The sequence below is a fragment of the Trichomycterus rosablanca genome, chromosome 24, assembly GCF_030014385.1.
Source record: "Trichomycterus rosablanca isolate fTriRos1 chromosome 24, fTriRos1.hap1, whole genome shotgun sequence".
NCBI classification, from domain to species: Eukaryota; Metazoa; Chordata; class Actinopteri; order Siluriformes; family Trichomycteridae; genus Trichomycterus; species Trichomycterus rosablanca.
Window position 1 is genome coordinate 1,989,205 of NC_086011.1, and position 18,590 is coordinate 2,007,794.

Sequence of the window (18,590 nt, forward strand, 5' to 3'; positions counted from 1 at the left end):
AAAACCCTGTTCATGTACTGTAGGTATGTTTTGTGGGCTGTTATTACACCACAGGAAAAAAAACTTTGTCTACATACTAGATACACTGTATGGCCAAAAGTATTTGGACACCTGACCATGAGTTTGTTGGGCATCCCATTTCAAAATAGAGCGACCTCTATGTGATCTTTTCATCTAGAACAACAGACACACTTCTGAGAAGCTTCTCACGGGACTTTGTGGTTTGTCTGTGGGAATTTGTTCCCATTTAGTCAGAGAACATACTGGAGTTATTTTAAACCAATCTTTGTAGATCTTGCTCTGTGCATTAGGGCACAGTTATGCTGGAGTGTTGCTGCAAATTAAATTAAAAGCATATAATTATTTTATAGCATGCATTTATTACAGCTGCTAGCAATTGTTGTGGTGAAAATACATACATTTATATTTAATAATTAGAAAGGGGGGGTCCCAATACTTTTGTCCATATAGTAAACCTACATACTCAAACACACAGAGTGCAATTAGGACAGAGATGCTTTATCATCAGCTGGATTAAATCCACATGAAGTGACGTCCTGCTGTCTTTGCTTCAGTGTGCAGTTGTGTGAATGGAGAGTGTAACTCTGGTCCGGATGGAGATGGACGGTGCTTCTGTCAACCACCGTATTCAGGACCGAAATGTGACAAAGGTAATGCTTTCTATACCTTTATCTATATACTATTATATACTATGTATACCCAAGTCCATTCAAGTATCCTGTATTTAGGGACAGAAGCAAAATAAGAGTAAGAAGTTTAAAGAGTATCAAAAATACATGATTGTAGCTTTTATCAGTTAAATAAAGATTCAGATGAATTAATAAATCACTGATTTGTTTTCTTTTTACTGCATTTTACAAACCGTCCCAACTTTTTCGGAAATGGGGTTTGTTTACTATATGGCCAAAATATGTGGGAATCTAACAGTGAGCTTGTTGGATATCCAATTCCAAAACAATGAGTATAAATTTTGGGTGGCCCCCATGCCTGCTTTTCTTTTATTGTTTTTTTTTTGCATTCTCTTAACTTAGTCATTTCCAATTCCCCACATCTATTTTTTCACTAAACTAGAACTTTAATGTTTTTTAATGTTTTATGTATATACACTATATGGCCAAAAGTATTTGGACACTTGTCCATGAGCTTGTTAGACGTCCCACAAGTGTCACCGCAGTGGATCTGATCCACATATTAGCACAGTTTTTATCTTGGATACCCTTCCTGACACAACCCTCCTATTTCTATCCGGGCTTGGGACTGGCGCACTGACAAGTGTGTGTCCCAGTGGCTAGGCTGTGTCGGGCACTCCCCTCTCCCTGTGAACATTAGCCAATCGTGTCCAAGCCCTGAATACCCAGATCTCAGCAGCAGTGGGCTAGCGCATTTTGCCGCTACACATTGTATTACATACTAAAGCTGTCCATTATAACTCATATGTTCATATGTCCAAAAGTATGTGGACACCTCAGATTGTTGGACATCTCATTTCAAAACAACAGCGATTATTATGAAGTGTGGGGATCGAATCTGTATCCTATAACTGCACACACACACACACAATAAACACATAACACACACTCTACAATTCCACACACCCATTAAACATCCAGGGCACAAACTGAGGGCAGTTGAGGGTTGGAATTGGTGGAGCTCAAACCAGCAACCTCTAGTCCAATACCTTAAAAAAATCATATTAGCTTACATAAGACTGATTATTATCATGTTATTGATGTAAACATTAAAAATAAAATGTCTCGTTTGACAGTTACGTCGTCCTGTTCGAACTGCCCGGCGTTTTCCTACTGTAAGGGAGAGGGGGCGAGTGCTGGGTGCGAATGTCTTCCTCATTTTAAGAAGGTTGGACTCATCTGTGTAGGTACTTCCTTTAACCATGTTCTACTTTTTACACGACATTACTAGGGCACTACTTAAAAATTAGTGCTTAATTTCACGGCCCATTCAAACCTACTGTCCAGTTTTAAAGCCCATGCCCACGTGTCTCTGCTCCATCCGCAGGTATTTGCACTGAAAACGACTGCGACCAGAACGGTGTGTGTTCGTACGACGGCGCCGGACGGTTCACTTGCACGTGCCGCACCGGCTTCGTGGGTGACGGCAAATTCTGCCATCCCATCAACCCCTGCGCTCAGAATAACGGGGGCTGCCCAACCGGATCTACTGTTTGTAAATATACAGGCCCGGGTCAGGTAAGCGCTGGGTCTATATTCATCCTGTGATTACTTTATATATCAGCGTATATCATTTAGATGCTGCTGATTTATGCTTGCATACACACAATCACACATCTCACCAGAAGTATTCACACCACAATACATGCTTGCATACACACAATCACACATCTCACCAGAAGTATTCACACCACAATACATGCTTGCATACACACAGTCACACATCTCACCAGAAGTATTCACACCCTAATGCATGCTTGTATACACACAGTGACATCTGACTAAACGTATTCACACCCTAATGCATGCTTGCATACACACAATCACATATCTTCCCAGAAGTATTTACACCCCAATACATGCTTGCATACACACAATCACATATTTCAACAGAAGTATTCACACCCCAATACATGCTTGCATACACACAATCACATATTTCAACAGAAGTATTCACACCCCAATACATGCTTGCATACACACAATCACATATTTCAACAGAAGTATTCACACCCCAATACATGCTTGCATACACACAGTGACATATCTGACTAAACGTATTCACACCCTAATACATGCTTGCATACACACAATCACATATTTCACCAGAAGTATTCACACCACAGTACATGCTTGCATACACACAGTCACATATCTTACCAGAAGTATTCACACCCAAATACATGCTTGAATACTCACAATTACATATCTCACCAGAAGTATTTACTACCCCCCACTTTCACATCAAGAAAAATGTCCTTCTTTGTTTTTACCAAGGGTCCCACTAATGGTTACAATATGGCCAAAAGTGAATATGGCAAAATGTGAATGAAACTTTGTTTGTTTCTCCTGTCAGTCAGAATGTGTGTGTATGAACGGGATGGAGGGATCGGACCCGCGGCTCGGGTGCACGCTCAAATCCGCCTGTAAGGACGACACTTGCCACAGGAGTGCACAGTGCATGACCGGTCAGGATGGAATAGCCAGGTCATACACACAGTCACATATCTCATTTACACCCACATCAAATACATGCTGGTATACACACAATCACATATCTCTCCAGAGATATTCACACCCCAGTACATGCTTTCATACACACTATCACATCTCACCAAAGGTATTCAAACCCCCACCTAATACATGTCAAGGGGTCTGAATAGTGTGTGAATGCACTGTAGGAATCTAAACAGAGCTGTTTCCCGTTTGTAGGTGCGTTTGCAGCAGTGGGCAGATCAGCGATGGCAGGCGCTGTTATGGTAACCTCATGGAGCGGGTTTTAGACCTGGATCAGGAAGGCAGCCAGGCGGGAAACCTCACCGGGAGCATCTCGCTGTTCCGTAAGGCTGCTCTCTTCTCTATATCGCACATTTGCAGAATGAGAAAACAAATCTGATCAGAGCAAAGTTTCCAACCGTGACTATTTGGTTTGGGTTTGTTGTAGAAAAAGGGTGTGAGCTTATCCTGAGCAAGCATGGCCCTTTTACAGCCTTCGTCCCAGTGGATACATCACAGGTGAGTACAGATCAGTCATGAATAAATACTCATAGTTCAACTGGGTGGTGGCACAATGGATCAATGGGATGGTGCGGTGGTGCTTCAGGGGCAACGTACGATGGCCAACCCACTGCTCCCAACTTCTGAAAAAGAAGAAACATCTCATCTCTTATAAGCGTGTGTAATCTTCACCGTTATTGTACGTAAATATGAAATTAATAAGGATATTTTTCCTGCTCTATAGATACCTGTGGGCAAACTCAACCAGCTGGCCAGTGTAGAAGCCATTTGCAAACAGCATCTCATTCTCGGTCAGCATCTTTACAAAGATTTGGAAGGCTGGGACCTGTGGACGTACGGCGGAGAAAGTATCCGATTTAAAACGAATAAGGTGACTTGGTTTATTTTCTATTTATTTTTCCTTCATATAATGAATTCTGTTCTGATGAACATTTCATGTGTGCTTGTGTTTCTCAGCAATTCATTTTAAAGAAGGATCCGGATACGGTGTTCAGGATAATCCAGAGTGACATCCCAGCGTCCAATGGAATTATTCATATAGTGGATAAAGCCATCACGTTTACTACCGCAGGCGCTTCAGACAACAGTCAGGTACCGGGATCATTTATTACTTATTTATTATTTATATTGTCTAAAGGAAAAACTTGGCAAACAAAACATTTCCTTAAGGGCCTGGGTTCGATTCCCTGCTGGGCGTCCAGGGTCCTTTCTGTGTGGAGTTTGCATTTTCTCCCCGTGTCTGTGTGGGTTTCCTCCCACAAGTCCAAAGACATGCAGTCAGGCAAACTCGATCTGCTAAAATTGCCCTAAGTATGAGTGTGAGTGTGTGTGCACTGTGATGGACAGGCGACCTGTCTGGGGTGTTTCATGCCTTTTGCCCAATGAATCAGACCCACCACAACCCTGACCAGCAAAACAGATAATGAACGAATTATTAAAACATATCAGGATTTTTTTTTAATGTTAGTAATTATGTCAATGAGCCAAAAAATTATGATCACCCACCATAAACTGGTAGCACTGGTGCGTGTGAGGGTGAGGGATCTACTAGATGTTGTTCTGATGGAGCGTAAAGCCTTGAGGGACTTTGATAAGGACCAGATTGTTCTGTGCAGACGACTGGGTTAAAGAATCCTCCAAACTTTAAGGTGTGTTTATGGTGAATAAATGAAATGTTAAATTTATTAATACTGTAAAATACATTTATAGTTTTCTACAAAGACCATCAGGGACATTCTCACAGAAGACCCCAGATTCAATCGATTCATATCTCTGATTGACGTGAGTCTCCATTCTTCCACATTTATAATGTATAATAATCAGTATATTTGACAGCATTATTTTTAATAATATTAGAAGCTGCTCTACAGGCTGTTTTCTGATTTTTCTTTCTTAAATGTGTCGTGCTACAGAACTGCGGAGCTCCGATACCCCTCAGAGGTCCGGGGTCGCTTACGGTCTTCGCTCCGACCAACAATGCGGTGGACAGAGCCAGAGACGGGAGCATTATATACATGCTGCATGAAGTAAGAAGCTTTTTACATCAGAATAACGTTTCTGTATTTATCTTGTAAGAGTCGAGCACAGATCTGTTCACGTCTGTTCTTCTACAGGCCAAGCACAAACTTCAGGAGCTGGTGAAGCACCACATCTTCTCTCAGGCCGCAGTAAGGATCTATTTTTATTTGTATTTTTTTATATCACATTTTGCCGTCTAGCTTTCTCCACCAGTCTGGTTTAAACGTTAACTTTGATTTTTGGAAGAATTAGTCACAGTTAGTTCTGGAATGATTAATATGGATTGAAATTAGGTTAAGACTTCTGTATTTAGTACCTCATGTAGCTTTCATTTGTCCACACAACAGCACAGAGTCTTCTCCTATAATTAAACAGACACAGCAGGAATCTGCAAACATGGACATGGAGTTGCACCCTCTATGCAGCCATAACAGCCACCACTCCTTTGTCTGTCTGTCTGTCTGTCTGTCTGTCTGTCTGTCTGTCTGTCTGTCTGTCTATCTATCTATCTATCTATCTATCTATCTATCTATCTATCTATCTATCTATCTATCTATCTATCTATCTATCTATCTATCTATCTATCTATCTATCTATCTATCTATCTATCTATCTCGACCAGATATATGAACTGTTATATATTATGAATGTGTGTTGTGTGTATAAAGGCATTATTGTGTGTTTTTTGTAGATGACTGTGGACCAGTTGGCGAGTATGACCGAGATACAAACCATGGCTAATCAGGTCGTAACGGTCAACGTCACCGGTGATGTAAGTGATTTATATGAACCAATCGTGTGCTTACTATGAAATGCTTGCATTAGTTACAGCTTTATTTATTTATGCTATAATAATATAATATAAAGCTTTCTTGCTGGGAGGTGAGAGCTATACCCATTGTGCCACCTGAACTGAACTGGATCCAGTGGTTGATAAAAATACAATTCCTTTAATAAATCATTTATTCATTTATGGTCATAATATGACCGCAAATTAGCCAGACATGCTGGTTTATTTGTGTACTTTGTGTAGCCACTATAACTTTTTTATGCACTGGAAAGAAAAAGATACAATTCCCCTTTCAAAATGTTCAAAATATTAATCTTACAAATGATATACAAGTCTATACATTGTCTAATATATTTGACTCTCTCTGTATATATATATATATATACAGTATTTATTAGCAGTGTACTGTATATATCTTTCCTATAGGGACGAGTGTTACTGACTGAAAAAGGAATTGCTCTGGAAATGAAAGATATTGTTGCATCCAACGGGATCATTCACATGATCGATGGACTTCTTGTGCCACCCTCCATCGTTCCCATCATGCCCCATCGATGTGATGTTAACGAGTCCACCATCGTCATGGTATGGTACAGAATCTGTGATGAACCTGCACTGTGGTCTTTTTATCATCCGACTGATTTTTTAACTTTGACTATTAGTAAAATGATTATATATTTTTTGGTAAATCAGTGTTTATTATGTTTGTTTGCAGAGTCCGTGTGTGCAGTGCAGCTACATTTCTGAGTCGCTCTGTCCACCGGGAAGTGAAGAAATGGTACTAAAATACATGCCAGATTATTACTGGACAGGACGTTAGGCTCAGATTTTCTTTTATTGGGTTATAATAATACAAGATATTGTTTTTGCAGAGTAAACACACAGGCTTTGTGCAGACGTCCCTTTCTTTCCCCTCATAATTAAAATATGTTTTCTGTTTTATATTTTCTCTTCACAAAAGTGACAATTTGCCAAAAGACAGAACAGCTGACAAAATAACTCAAGCATAATGTACAGTGTTAGAATCACTAAACCCTGAGACTGTGATTTATAAAGTAAATCTTATGCATTATTTGTTTAGGGAATATATCTATATATTTTTAATAATTTCACCTTTTTAATTAAGATCTTGAAAATTTAGGTAGGTAAATAGGTAGCTGAACTCATGGGTTCAAATCTGAGCAGATCCACCGACCTGGCCAGGCATCCATACAGACACAATTGGCTGTGTTTGAGGGAGGGAAGGGTGGATGGGGTCTCTTCCCGCTGCCTGTGTGATATGGGATTTTTAGGGCTGTTCCGGGTGCCTGTGCGGATGAGGTGGGCGAGGTCACATGAAGCTTAGAGTGACTCTCTGTGTGGGACCCAACAAGGTGAAAGAAAGGCTGGTCGAAGCCCAGCTATGAATTGCTTTCATGTCCAGGGTGTGTTACTGCGTCACACCCATTGATTCTGGGTAATCCGGACCCACCCGAACCCTGACCAAGCATGACAATGAAATTAATACACAGAATACACAGCAGCCCTGTTATAACAGCCATATAAATACTGAAATGAATAAAATGTTGGTGTTGTAAATACAGCAGAATGATCTCGTTTGGATGAATCTACCTGCTGACGGTTGATGTGTTTGCTTGTTGTTGTAGCCTGATCGTGTTCAGAACTGCGAGCCTCCATCTGATCCACGCTGGAGTGAGTTCATTACAGTGCCAGGCTGTGCCAAATACTGCCGCGTCACTCGAAAGGTGAGGAGGAATGTTGGCGTGAACCTCTAGTCCATGATCAGACGTGATCATTAGTACAGAAAAGGACCAACAGTGGGCACCGGATGAAGTTCAGATTTTTAAATGCAGCACTTACAGTCTAAAGCTTGTTGTTGATTCTAAAGTAAAAAAAAATGTCATGTGTCGTAGAGGGCGGAGTGCTGTAAGGGTTTCTATGGCCCGGACTGTAAACCCTGCATTGGAGGTTTCCAAAACCCTTGTTACGACAAAGGCATCGTAAGTACCTGTATCAGTTTATTTTATTTTTTAATGTCTATTGTCAAAGTGTGACCTTTAATCTTTAGAGTTTTCCAAAGTAATTTCAATCTACGACAGATCTATTGCATATGTGTACTAACCACACAGAATAATGACATTTTCAGCATTTAGCAGACGCTTTTATCCAAAGCAACTTACAGTACTGTGACAGAATACAGTCTAAGCAATTGTGGGTTTAGGGCCTTGCTCAAGGACCCAACAGCAGCAACCTGGCAGTGGTGGGGTTTGAACCAGCAACCTTCTAATTACTAGTCCAGTACCTTAACCACTAGGCTACAACTACCTCCTTTTCCTGTACCAAGAAAATAAAAGAAACAGGGCAGTTGTAGCCTAGTGGTTAAGGTACTGGACTAGTAATAAGAAGGTCACTGGTTCACATCCCACCCCTGCCAGGTTGCCTCTGCTGGGCCCTTAAACAAAGCCCTTAATCTTCAGTTGTCTACTGTAAGTCACTTTGGATAAAAAAAGCTTTCGCTAAATGTCGAAAATATAAATGTAGATTAGGAGGTGAACTTGTCAGGTACTCTCAGTGCTGATCCCAAGCTTGGATAGAAATATAGTATTGCCAAACTGTGCCAAATCTGGCATGTGGACCAGAATGTCTAAGGATAAAGGGCTGGATATAATAATACAGTAATAACTTTTTAACTCAGTGTTTATTTTCTCCGTCAGTGTTCTGATGGCATTCTCGGTGATGGTTCATGTAAGTGTAACCCTGGGTTTAAGGGTGTGGCCTGCCACATCTGTACAGACCCCAACAAACATGGAGAAAACTGTAATGAAGGTGAGATATACTCAGATATATGTATACACAGTCAAATGTTAAAAAAATTATGGATATATGTCAGGGTGTTTGGGTAGCGCAGCAGTAAATTATAATTGACTATTTCTGGAAGAAGGGGGTGGGTGGTGATGAATGTATTGGCATCCTATGTGCCTAGTGATTCCGGGTAAACTGGACCTGCTACTGGAGCTTATTTTGAAGGTTTTAACTTGTCAGGTGGTGGAACATCACTTTTTTTCCAGCAGTTACTGTGACTTTTACATTAAAGCTTTAAAATTTTTGCATTAACTCATGGTGTTTTATGGTCAGTGAGACGCCCCAGTTGCTACTGTAAGGTTATAAAGCTTATATAACGTAACCAGTTGTTTCCAGTTGTTTTTATCATAATATTTATTGTAGTTGAGGTGAGCTCACATGGCGTAATGGTAGAAACCACACCGTGTGGCGTTGCATGAACCCAGTCATTGGTTGGACACACATCTGTGCACTCCTAGTGCTGGTCCCAAGCCTGGATAAACAGGAGGGTTGTGTCAGGAAGGGCATCTGGCATAGAAATCGTACCAAATTCAGTATGGCGTCCGCCTACAAAAGTAGCCAAAAGAAATCACTCACTGTAGTCGAGATGATCAGATACAGATATTTACATATTTCTATAATATTTATTATTTTGCTTTAAAAACATTTTGCTGCTCATCCATACATTATTATCGTGTGATTTTGATAGCAAGCCTTGTGTTTGTGCAGATTGCCGCTGTGTCCACGGCGTGTGTGATAACAGGCCAGAGAGTAACGGGGTGTGCCGGAGGAACTCCTGCCAGCAGGGGCACTCGGGCGAGCTGTGTGATCAAGTGATCACGCTCTGCGATTCGGGCGCCAGCTTCGAAAAGTGCCACATCCATGCCTACTGCACACGTACAGAGAACGGAAACATGTCAGTCGCACCGCATCACTCTTAAATCTGTTCTTATTGCACTTTTTTATGAAATATCTAGCCATTATACCAATATTTAATTCAATACAATGAATCCATAATTACCTGCCCTAAAATAACCAGTAACACGTGGTTCCATGATGGAGTCTGGTATGTTCAGAGTTCTTGTGTGTTCCAGGTGTGTGTGTAAGGCTGGATATGAAGGTGATGGGTCGTCCTGCGCTGAAGCGAACCTCTGTCTCAAACCAGACCGGGGAGGCTGCAGCATAAACGTACGTTTTAATAATATTTCTATATTCTGTGTGTTTAGTTTTGATTACTGTTTACAAGTTCATGTTATCTGGTTTCTCAGCATTTCATGTTTATAGTGCTGATATTGCTGATAGTTGTTGGACTGTTAGATTTGTCATTGGTATTGAACCTGCTCTTGATGTGATCCTGTGTGCAGGCGCAGTGTGTATACGCGGGCCCTGGAAACGTATCGTGTGTGTGTAACGAGGGCTGGACGGGTGACGGGGTCGTGTGTGTGGAAATCAACAACTGTTTACTGGAAAATCGAGGCGGGTGTCACAAAGATGCTGAGTGTACTCCCACCGGCCCCGGCCAGGTAACGGTTCACATGTGGTCAATGTGATATAAACAATTATATTGTCTTAATTATGTCATTATAACATTTTTTATATTTTAGTCACGACTTATCTACTTTATTGCATTAATAGGATGTTAAAACATGATTTGTGGTGTTTTGGTCTCCAGAGTGAATGTGTGTGTAAGAAAGGCTATATGGGAGACGGTCTGGTGTGTCAGATTGTAAATCCCTGTCTGACTGACAACGGCGGCTGCAACAAACTGGTTTGTTCACAATAAATATACGTTTAATTATTCATACACACTTTATAATGTTCTGCATTTTTGCTTGCTAACTCTTTATCATTTTGCATATTCCATAGGCATGGAAGTGTTTCCTTCTAATATAGCAGAATAGCTCCTGATATTGTGCAACTGTGATTGTTTTTTTCCTGAATTGAAATAAATAAATCAGTGTTAGTGGGTAGCCCTGCTGCCTAACAGCAAGAAGGGCCTGGGTTCAAAACCCAGGGTTCGAATCCCAGAGTTGACTTGCTGCACATATTTCTACAAACATTCCAAGATCTTATAGGAAGCCCTCCCAGAGGAGTGGATTCCGCAAAAGGGAGACAGGAAGGAACTCCATAATAATAATTAAAATGCCTACAAGCTCATGTTCAGGTGTCATCATACTGCTGTAGATGGTAATAATGGTATTTTTCCTTTAATAGGCAGCGTGTTCATTTAATAATGAAACACGACTCTGCACTTGTCCGGGCGGTTATGAAGGAGACGGACTCACCTGCTATGGGAATATGCTGGTGGTAAGTGAGCTTCTCATAATCATTAGTACAAGAATAGTAAAACATTCTATATCGATATCTGCTAATATCTTTTTTGTGTGTGCAGGAAATAGATGGAAACTCTGATTTCTTCCCCTTTAACCTCTACCTGGAAGTTTGTACAGTTTCATCAAGTCTTTAAATGATTGAAATTATCAAATGCATCATTTTGCCATGAAGTTTATTAATTTTTTTCACTTTATCATCCAGAGACACCCGGTGATCAGTGACGTGAGAAACGTGACCGCTTTAATTCCCACCAAGGCTGCGTTTAAAAACCTGACAGCCGAGGAGGAAAGGTTCTGGACTGATTATTACAGACTTCCTTACGTTCTGAAGTAAGACACGAGCTTCTCTATTACTCTGAGATCCGGTCTGAACTGATTATTGATGCACCCAACAGAGCTGTAGAATCCACAGACAGCTCAGAAAACATCTCCACCATAATTTTCTCGGTGTGTGTGTGTGTGTGTGTGGTGGTGTTGTTGTTTCAGAGCTCATTTTCTGGACGGCGTTTATTCGTATGAAGACTTGAAGAAACAAGTAAATCAAAAGGTCGCGACCAAATCCAAGACGAAATGGACAGTGACAGATAAAGACGGGGTAACGTTCCCAAACTTAGCTATGCTTTTATGTTAGCTGATTAAAAAACAAAAACACACAGACAGCTACAGAATTCAAACCCCTTGACTTTTTGAGCCACTTTATCCATCCAATAAAACTCTCGGCTGCCCTCAGAAATCTCAAGAAATGACCAAAACACTTTATAAATAGTTACAGGGAGGACACACTTCCATAGGCGTCATTGGTATGGACCAGCAGCAATAGCCTATGGATAATATATATATAATATATAGTAAGATCCCCCCACTTACCAGCCACGCTGGCCAAAATATCACACTCACATTTTAATCCGGGCCAGCAGGGCTGGACGTAAGACAGGAAAAAGTTAAGTGTAGATTAATTGGTAGAAATTGTATTTATGGGTCTTCAAAGCGGATCTGGTCTGCATACCAGACTTGTTACAACCCTATCTGGGCTTGGGACCTGCACTGAGAGCGCACTGACAGACGCATCTCCCAATAGCTAGGCTGTTTCAGCCAATCCCCAATCTCCCTTGTCCCTAAGCAGTAGCAGACTTTACTGCTGTGCCACTCGAGCTTACCAGACATGGCACAATATTAGGACCACCATCCTAATATTGTGTTGGTCCCCCTTGCTGCCAAAACAGCCCTGACCCATTGAGACCTGGACTCTGGTATCTGGCACTAATGTCAGCAGCAGATCCTTTATCTCCTGTAAGCTGTGAGGTGGCGCCTCCACGGATCGGACTTGTTTGTCCAGCACATCCCACAGATGCTGAATTGGATTGAGATCTGGGGAATTTGGAGGCCAAGTCAATACCTCAAACTGGTTGTTGTGGTCCTCGAACCGTTCCTGAAGCATTTTAGCTTTGTGGCAGGGCGCATCATCCTGCTGAGAGAGGCCACAGCCATCAGGGAATACTGTCTCCATGAAAGGGTGAACATGGTCTGCAACAATGCTTAGGTAGCTGCTACGTGTCAAAGTAACCTCCACATGGATGGCAGGACCCGAGGTTTTCCAGCAGAACATCGCCCAAAGCATCACACTGCCTCCGCTGGCAGATAGTCAAGGGGTCTGAATACTTTCTGAATGTGCTGTATGTGCTCTCACTGCAGTGTGTGTGTAAGTGTGTGTGTGTATTTGCTCATCTCAGGAGCTCATGATTGGTGAGGCTGCTGTTCTAGTCCCAGATCTCAAAGTAATCAACGGCTACATTCACATCATCAGCACGGTAATTATTGATTACGTTTATACATAGTTCATCTCTACGTCATGTCATTATACTGTATGTAGTGTTTATTATTTAGATGGATGAAAATGATATATAGTGGGGCGGCACTGTCGCTTCACAGCAAGAAGGTCCTAGGTTCGATTCCCCAGCCGGGTAGCCAGGATCCTTCCTGTCTGAGTGGGTTTCCGCCAGGTGCTCTGTTTTCCTCCCACAAATCCAAAAACTTGCAGTGAAGTCAGTTATGAGTGTGTGTGTGTGTGTGTGTGTGTGTGTGTGCGTGCAATGCTCCAGAGAGAAACAAATCTAAGTGATGTACACAAGCACCACCTGAGTGAACTGAACTCGGCTCTGTTTTTTGTGTACCAGGTTTTAAAGCCTCCTCTTTCAGATGTCCCCGAACCTCCACCAGATCTGATGGAGGTCCTCAATAACACCCCCTCATTCAGCCTGTTTAGGGAGGCAGTTCTGGTAATTACACACAATACCATTAACATTTTAATACATGCACATTTACACATATGAAGTCTATTGACTTTGTGTTTAAACATGTAAAAATACAAACAACAGTTTGGTCACCCAACGTAAATATATTCATAACAATAAGTCATTTGGACCACCTGCCTGATATTCTGGCAAAACAGTTCTGACCCGGTGAGACATGGACTCCACGAGTTATCTGAAGGAGTCCTTTGGTATCTGGGACCAGGACCTCTAACTTGTTGTGTGGTGGATCAATTACAGCACATCCTGGTGCGTCTCAGGAATCACTGCGTGTATACCGATCCATCCCGTCCAGATATAACTAATCACGACTGTATGTAGACGCTCCACCGGCTGATAGCACCGCTTGGGATTCAAACCCAGAAATTTACTGCTACGCCACCCAAGTGCCCAGTGACAAAACTTGCCTCCTATAATTACTGTTTCGTGTTTTTTAAAGTTTATTAAATACAAAAGTCACACATGAATATTTTATTACATGCAAAGTTTGTGTTTATTAAAAAAAAATAATAATAAAATATGTAATTTTGCTAGGAGTACCCAAACGGTCGAGTAGAAGTGTCAAACCTGTTGTATAAAATCATAAACACCTTTGTTTTTGGATTGTAGATCATAAATCTGTGGTTTACTGGCTGATAAAGTTGTTTTTGTGTGATTTTTAGCTCGAGAACATAACTAAACTCATTTCATCGAGGGATTTTACCGTCTTTATTCCACCTGACAGCGCAGTAAGAGAATACCTGGGGAAAACCAATGCTACTAAACTGGTGAGCTTGTAAATAAATCATCCGTTTAGTGTGTGTAATTCTGTCTTAATTAATTTGGGTTTTTATTGTTTGATTAGGATGAGAACGTGGTGAAATATCACTTTGTTCCGAGGGAGCAGCTTTTACCTGAACACTTGACTGATGGGATGTTGAGGAACACACTGCTCGGGAACGCTTATCAAATAATGATCCATTTTAATGATAAAAACGAGGTGCGCACACACACACACACACACACACACACACACACACACAGAGCAGGTAATTTTTTGGCACTGACTGTTTATAACCTTATAATTATACATGAACAAACTAATCAACAAGCACTGTCTCATTTCTCTTCACTTCTTTTATTCCTTCTTTTTTTCTTTATGTTCTGTTCTCCCATCCCCTCTTCTGTCTTTTTCATCATCTATTTTGTTATGTTCTCTTCTTTTCTCCTTCTCTTTCTCCTCCCCCTCATCCTTTCTCATCTGTTCTGTTCTCTTCTTCTCTTCTCTTCTCTCCTCTTATATCCTCTCTTCTTCTCTTCTGTTCTCTTCTTGCCTTTTTTTCTCGTCTTCTCTTCACTTCTCTTCTCTTGTCTTTGGTTCTCTTCTCTCCTCTTCTCTTCTCTCCTCTAGACCCTCGTTAATGACGTACCGCTTGACGGGAACTTCACAGAGATCAGGCACGGCGTGGTTCTGACGGTCCCCCGTGTTTTAGAGATCCACAAAAACCATTGCAGCAAAGACATCTTCCTGAAAGCCGTTGTAAGTGTTCAACTGGTCCCCATGAAAACCAGTCCAGCCATAACCAGCAGAATCCTGGAACCAGGCAGCAACTGGAATTACAACTTGCTGAACTGTTTTGCTCTCTGTGTAATTTATACACCTGAGATAATTAACTATGGTAATAATTATCTCCTTTTGATTCTCTTATGCAGGGAAGGTGCGTCGCGTGTGATTCATCTCCCAAATGCACCTTCAACGCCAAGCCTGTAAGATCCTGTTAAATCCTCCCACTGTTCCACACGCCCTGATTTATTAGTGCATGATTTGTTACTACATGATTTGTTAGTACATGATTCATGCTGTTTATATTTCATTATTAAACTAACATCATCTACTGTGACTTTAGAAATCATTATAGCCTGTCAAATTTGTCACATTACACTCTAAAATTACAATAAATCCATTCTATAAGCTTAATTCTACATCACTTTCCAGATCCCACACCAGGCTAATTGTTCCCCAAATTATATAAACATATTATATATACTGTATATATTGTGGTTTTATTACGAATAATTCCACCTGTTCCTGAGGAGTCCACAAACAATTTACTTTTTAGAATTAAGTTATTTGTAATAATAAAAATGTCTCCGATTTAAAGGTCAAAGCTGCTTTTCCTGTAAATATGAAGTCCAACTGTAAATACAGGAAGAAAGTAGGAAGAAAGAGGAAAATGGTACCAGGATGCATGATGGACTGCTTACGGATCACACAGGTAACATTCCTGGTTCCTGATTCCTGACTGTTGATAATCGCCGCTCTTTACACCAAATTAGCTAATCAAAATGAAGCCATGAAAGGACGTGTTTGGCGTCAGATTGAATATTTGGGGTGTTCTCTCTGTGCCAGGATCACTCCTGTTGTCCAGGATACTTTGGGCGTGACTGCTTCAAATGTCCAGGCCAGGTGGACAACTGGTGCTCGAACAACGGCAGATGCCAGGACGGCGTTTTGGGAAACGGGGAGTGTCTCTGTAACGAAGGTTTTCACGGCACGGCATGTGAGATGTGTGAGCCTGGACGATACGGCAAGGACTGCAAGTCAGGTTAGAGCCGCTTCTTCACATTTCTCGTCTGATGTGGATGATTTGCTTCACTTCTCGCTGTGCTAATGTTATGACTGGTGTCGGATCTGTGTTTGTTACAGTCCCAGTGTGATGCATGGTGGTTGGCACTAGGTTAACTGATGCTACTACAGCTTAGGACTGTTAAAGCATCAAAGTTAACGCAAGCTCTTTTAAACAAAGCCACAGCAAACACCTTAAGCATTCCTGTAAATACAAATAGTTCAATAATGTGTAAGTAGAAAGTAAGTATAACCACAAATAATCCCTGGACAGGTGAGGTGAGCCACACAAGATTTTCCATTATGCTATCAGAATAATGATGAGAAATGATGAGTAAACCAGCAGTTATTAGATGTAAGGTATAGGATGACCTGAAAACAGCAGGAACAACAGCTTCACATTAAGCAATAAGCAATAAAATAAGCAATAAGCAATAAAATACTTTTTGAAGTGTTAGATGCCTGTAATGCCAACATTTGCAGACAGTCATTGTGTAGATGAAGTGTATTGGTTAAAAGGAAATGAAAAAGTACTGGTTCATTGCATGTTATCAAAGGAAACATCAATCAACAAGAGTGAATGTACCAGGACATACTGGAGAATTGGAAATTCTGGAAATTTTAACAAGACAAAAATCCCAATACAAAGCCAAAATAATAAAAAAGAAGCCGAGAGGGTAAAGATGCCTGAATCATGTTGAAAGGCTATGAAGGAAAACAGTTTTTTGAGAGAACTGGGTCCAAATAAAGCCACAACAAACAAAAGCTAACTGTCATTTACTGTAGACATCTTAAGGTGGCACGGTGGCTTGGTGGGTAGCACTGGTGCCTCACAGCGAGAAGGTCCTGGGTTCCATCCCAGTCCGGGTCCTTTCTGTGTGGAGTTTACATGCTTCGCTGTGTCTGTGTGGGTTTCCTACGGGCGCTCCGGTTTTCTCCACAGGTTAAATGAAGATACTAAAGTCTGTCTAGGTGTGTGTGTGTGTGTGTGTGATGGACTCGCTACCTGTCCAGGGTGTTTCCTGGTTTCCGCGACCCTTTATAGGATACAGCGGTGGTAAAACACACAATGACTGAATGAATGCAGACGTCATGTCGTAATTTCCAAGAAGTGTTAATGTTAGTAATGTGTGGTGTGTGAATAATATTGTGTTATTATAAAGAGGTCACGAACCATCTCATATCTCTGCTTTGGTTCAACAGAATGCCACTGTGACCACGGAAAATGTCTGGACGGCCTGGACGGGAGCGGTCAGTGCGTCTGCTACAAGGGCTGGAAGGGAGTGAACTGTTCTGTAGGTCTGTGCTCCAAAATCCTACTGGAATATTTTACAAAATGTAAGACTGTTAGAAAAGGACGTGAAACCTCAAATTCTGCTCATAAAAACGACCTTTTGTGTTTTACAGAGATCGTTAACGATGAATGCGGAGGCATTTGTGACGAAAATGCCAAGTAAGTGCAGGCAGCACCTCACAGAATACAGATTATCTCCTCGTCGTGCATTTTTAATAAATAAACCTGTAACCTGTATTTCTTTCCAGTTGCGCGTCGCCGACACCAGGAGAAAAACCCACGTGTATTTGTACCGCAGGTTACCATGGAAACGGCACCTCCTGCCAAGGTCTTTTAAAATGAATAATATATTATTATTAAATGTAATCTATTTATAAATACATTTAATAACATTTACACAACACGACGCCTTTTATTTACAAGAATCATTAAAAGATAATATAATCATTTGTACTATATTAAACGCAGCACTTGATTGAGACCCTGTAAACACGAGGGTGCCAAAACTTTTGCCCTAATCAAGAAATGAACCAGAATAACCACCAGTCTCGATGCACCAGTGGTGCGTTTTTACTTACTGGAATATAATTTGCTCCTTTTACAAGCACTGCAGCTTAGTTTACAATAAGCAGGCAAAAGTTTCCCCACCAGGGGGAGCTGTCAGCACAGCCGAACATGCTGCTGTGGAGAAATAATCATTGACTAGGTGGTGTGAAGTCAGAATTGATTGTTTTTAAGTAACAATACTTCCCAGATTGCTCTATTCCGCTTGTATCACTGCAACGATTCAAAACAATTGTTTTCTTTATTAGACACATTAAATTGTGCCCGAAAGTCCCTGTAAATCAGCAGTTGCTACAGATCCAGTAAAATAGCATCATGTATAAAAAAAACTTTATTTATAATAAAGAATCACAGCTGCTGTATAATAAAGAAAACAATTACTGACTGTTTGTTTACAGAAATCAGTTTATGTCGCGTCCAAAACGGCGGCTGCTCCGAACACGCGACCTGCACGGCGATCTCACCCGGAGAGCGAAGCTGCACGTGTAAGGACGGCTACACCGGAGACGGAACTGTGTGTCTGGGTATGAATATATATAAAATCTATAGATTTTTACTTTGTGGCCTGTTACCCACCACCACCACTGCATGGTCAATCTGTGCCATGA

The 18,590-nt window shown here is 41.2% G+C and overlaps 1 protein-coding gene across 1 annotated transcript in view; it reads left to right on the forward strand.

Moving 5' to 3' along the window:
• stab1 (stabilin 1) overlaps positions 1-18,590 on the forward strand; it is a 39,604-nt gene that overhangs the window by 2,955 nt on the left and 18,059 nt on the right. Inside the window, exons 6-42 of the mRNA XM_062986295.1 lie at positions 576-671; positions 1,787-1,897; positions 2,038-2,228; positions 3,067-3,197; positions 3,423-3,550; positions 3,655-3,725; positions 3,952-4,098; positions 4,185-4,319; positions 4,938-5,009; positions 5,141-5,254; positions 5,342-5,395; positions 5,938-6,018; positions 6,463-6,621; positions 6,752-6,814; positions 7,683-7,781; positions 7,950-8,036; positions 8,751-8,862; positions 9,607-9,793; positions 9,972-10,065; positions 10,242-10,400; positions 10,550-10,645; positions 11,092-11,184; positions 11,270-11,317; positions 11,413-11,540; positions 11,697-11,805; positions 12,941-13,018; positions 13,385-13,486; positions 14,182-14,286; positions 14,364-14,498; positions 14,910-15,038; positions 15,212-15,265; positions 15,661-15,774; positions 15,909-16,104; positions 17,328-17,423; positions 17,532-17,577; positions 17,667-17,746; positions 18,381-18,506. Coding sequence (XP_062842365.1) covers positions 576-671; positions 1,787-1,897; positions 2,038-2,228; positions 3,067-3,197; positions 3,423-3,550; positions 3,655-3,725; positions 3,952-4,098; positions 4,185-4,319; positions 4,938-5,009; positions 5,141-5,254; positions 5,342-5,395; positions 5,938-6,018; positions 6,463-6,621; positions 6,752-6,814; positions 7,683-7,781; positions 7,950-8,036; positions 8,751-8,862; positions 9,607-9,793; positions 9,972-10,065; positions 10,242-10,400; positions 10,550-10,645; positions 11,092-11,184; positions 11,270-11,317; positions 11,413-11,540; positions 11,697-11,805; positions 12,941-13,018; positions 13,385-13,486; positions 14,182-14,286; positions 14,364-14,498; positions 14,910-15,038; positions 15,212-15,265; positions 15,661-15,774; positions 15,909-16,104; positions 17,328-17,423; positions 17,532-17,577; positions 17,667-17,746; positions 18,381-18,506 — 4,026 coding nt within the window. The remainder of the gene's footprint in view (positions 1-575; positions 672-1,786; positions 1,898-2,037; positions 2,229-3,066; positions 3,198-3,422; positions 3,551-3,654; positions 3,726-3,951; positions 4,099-4,184; positions 4,320-4,937; positions 5,010-5,140; positions 5,255-5,341; positions 5,396-5,937; positions 6,019-6,462; positions 6,622-6,751; positions 6,815-7,682; positions 7,782-7,949; positions 8,037-8,750; positions 8,863-9,606; positions 9,794-9,971; positions 10,066-10,241; positions 10,401-10,549; positions 10,646-11,091; positions 11,185-11,269; positions 11,318-11,412; positions 11,541-11,696; positions 11,806-12,940; positions 13,019-13,384; positions 13,487-14,181; positions 14,287-14,363; positions 14,499-14,909; positions 15,039-15,211; positions 15,266-15,660; positions 15,775-15,908; positions 16,105-17,327; positions 17,424-17,531; positions 17,578-17,666; positions 17,747-18,380; positions 18,507-18,590) is intronic.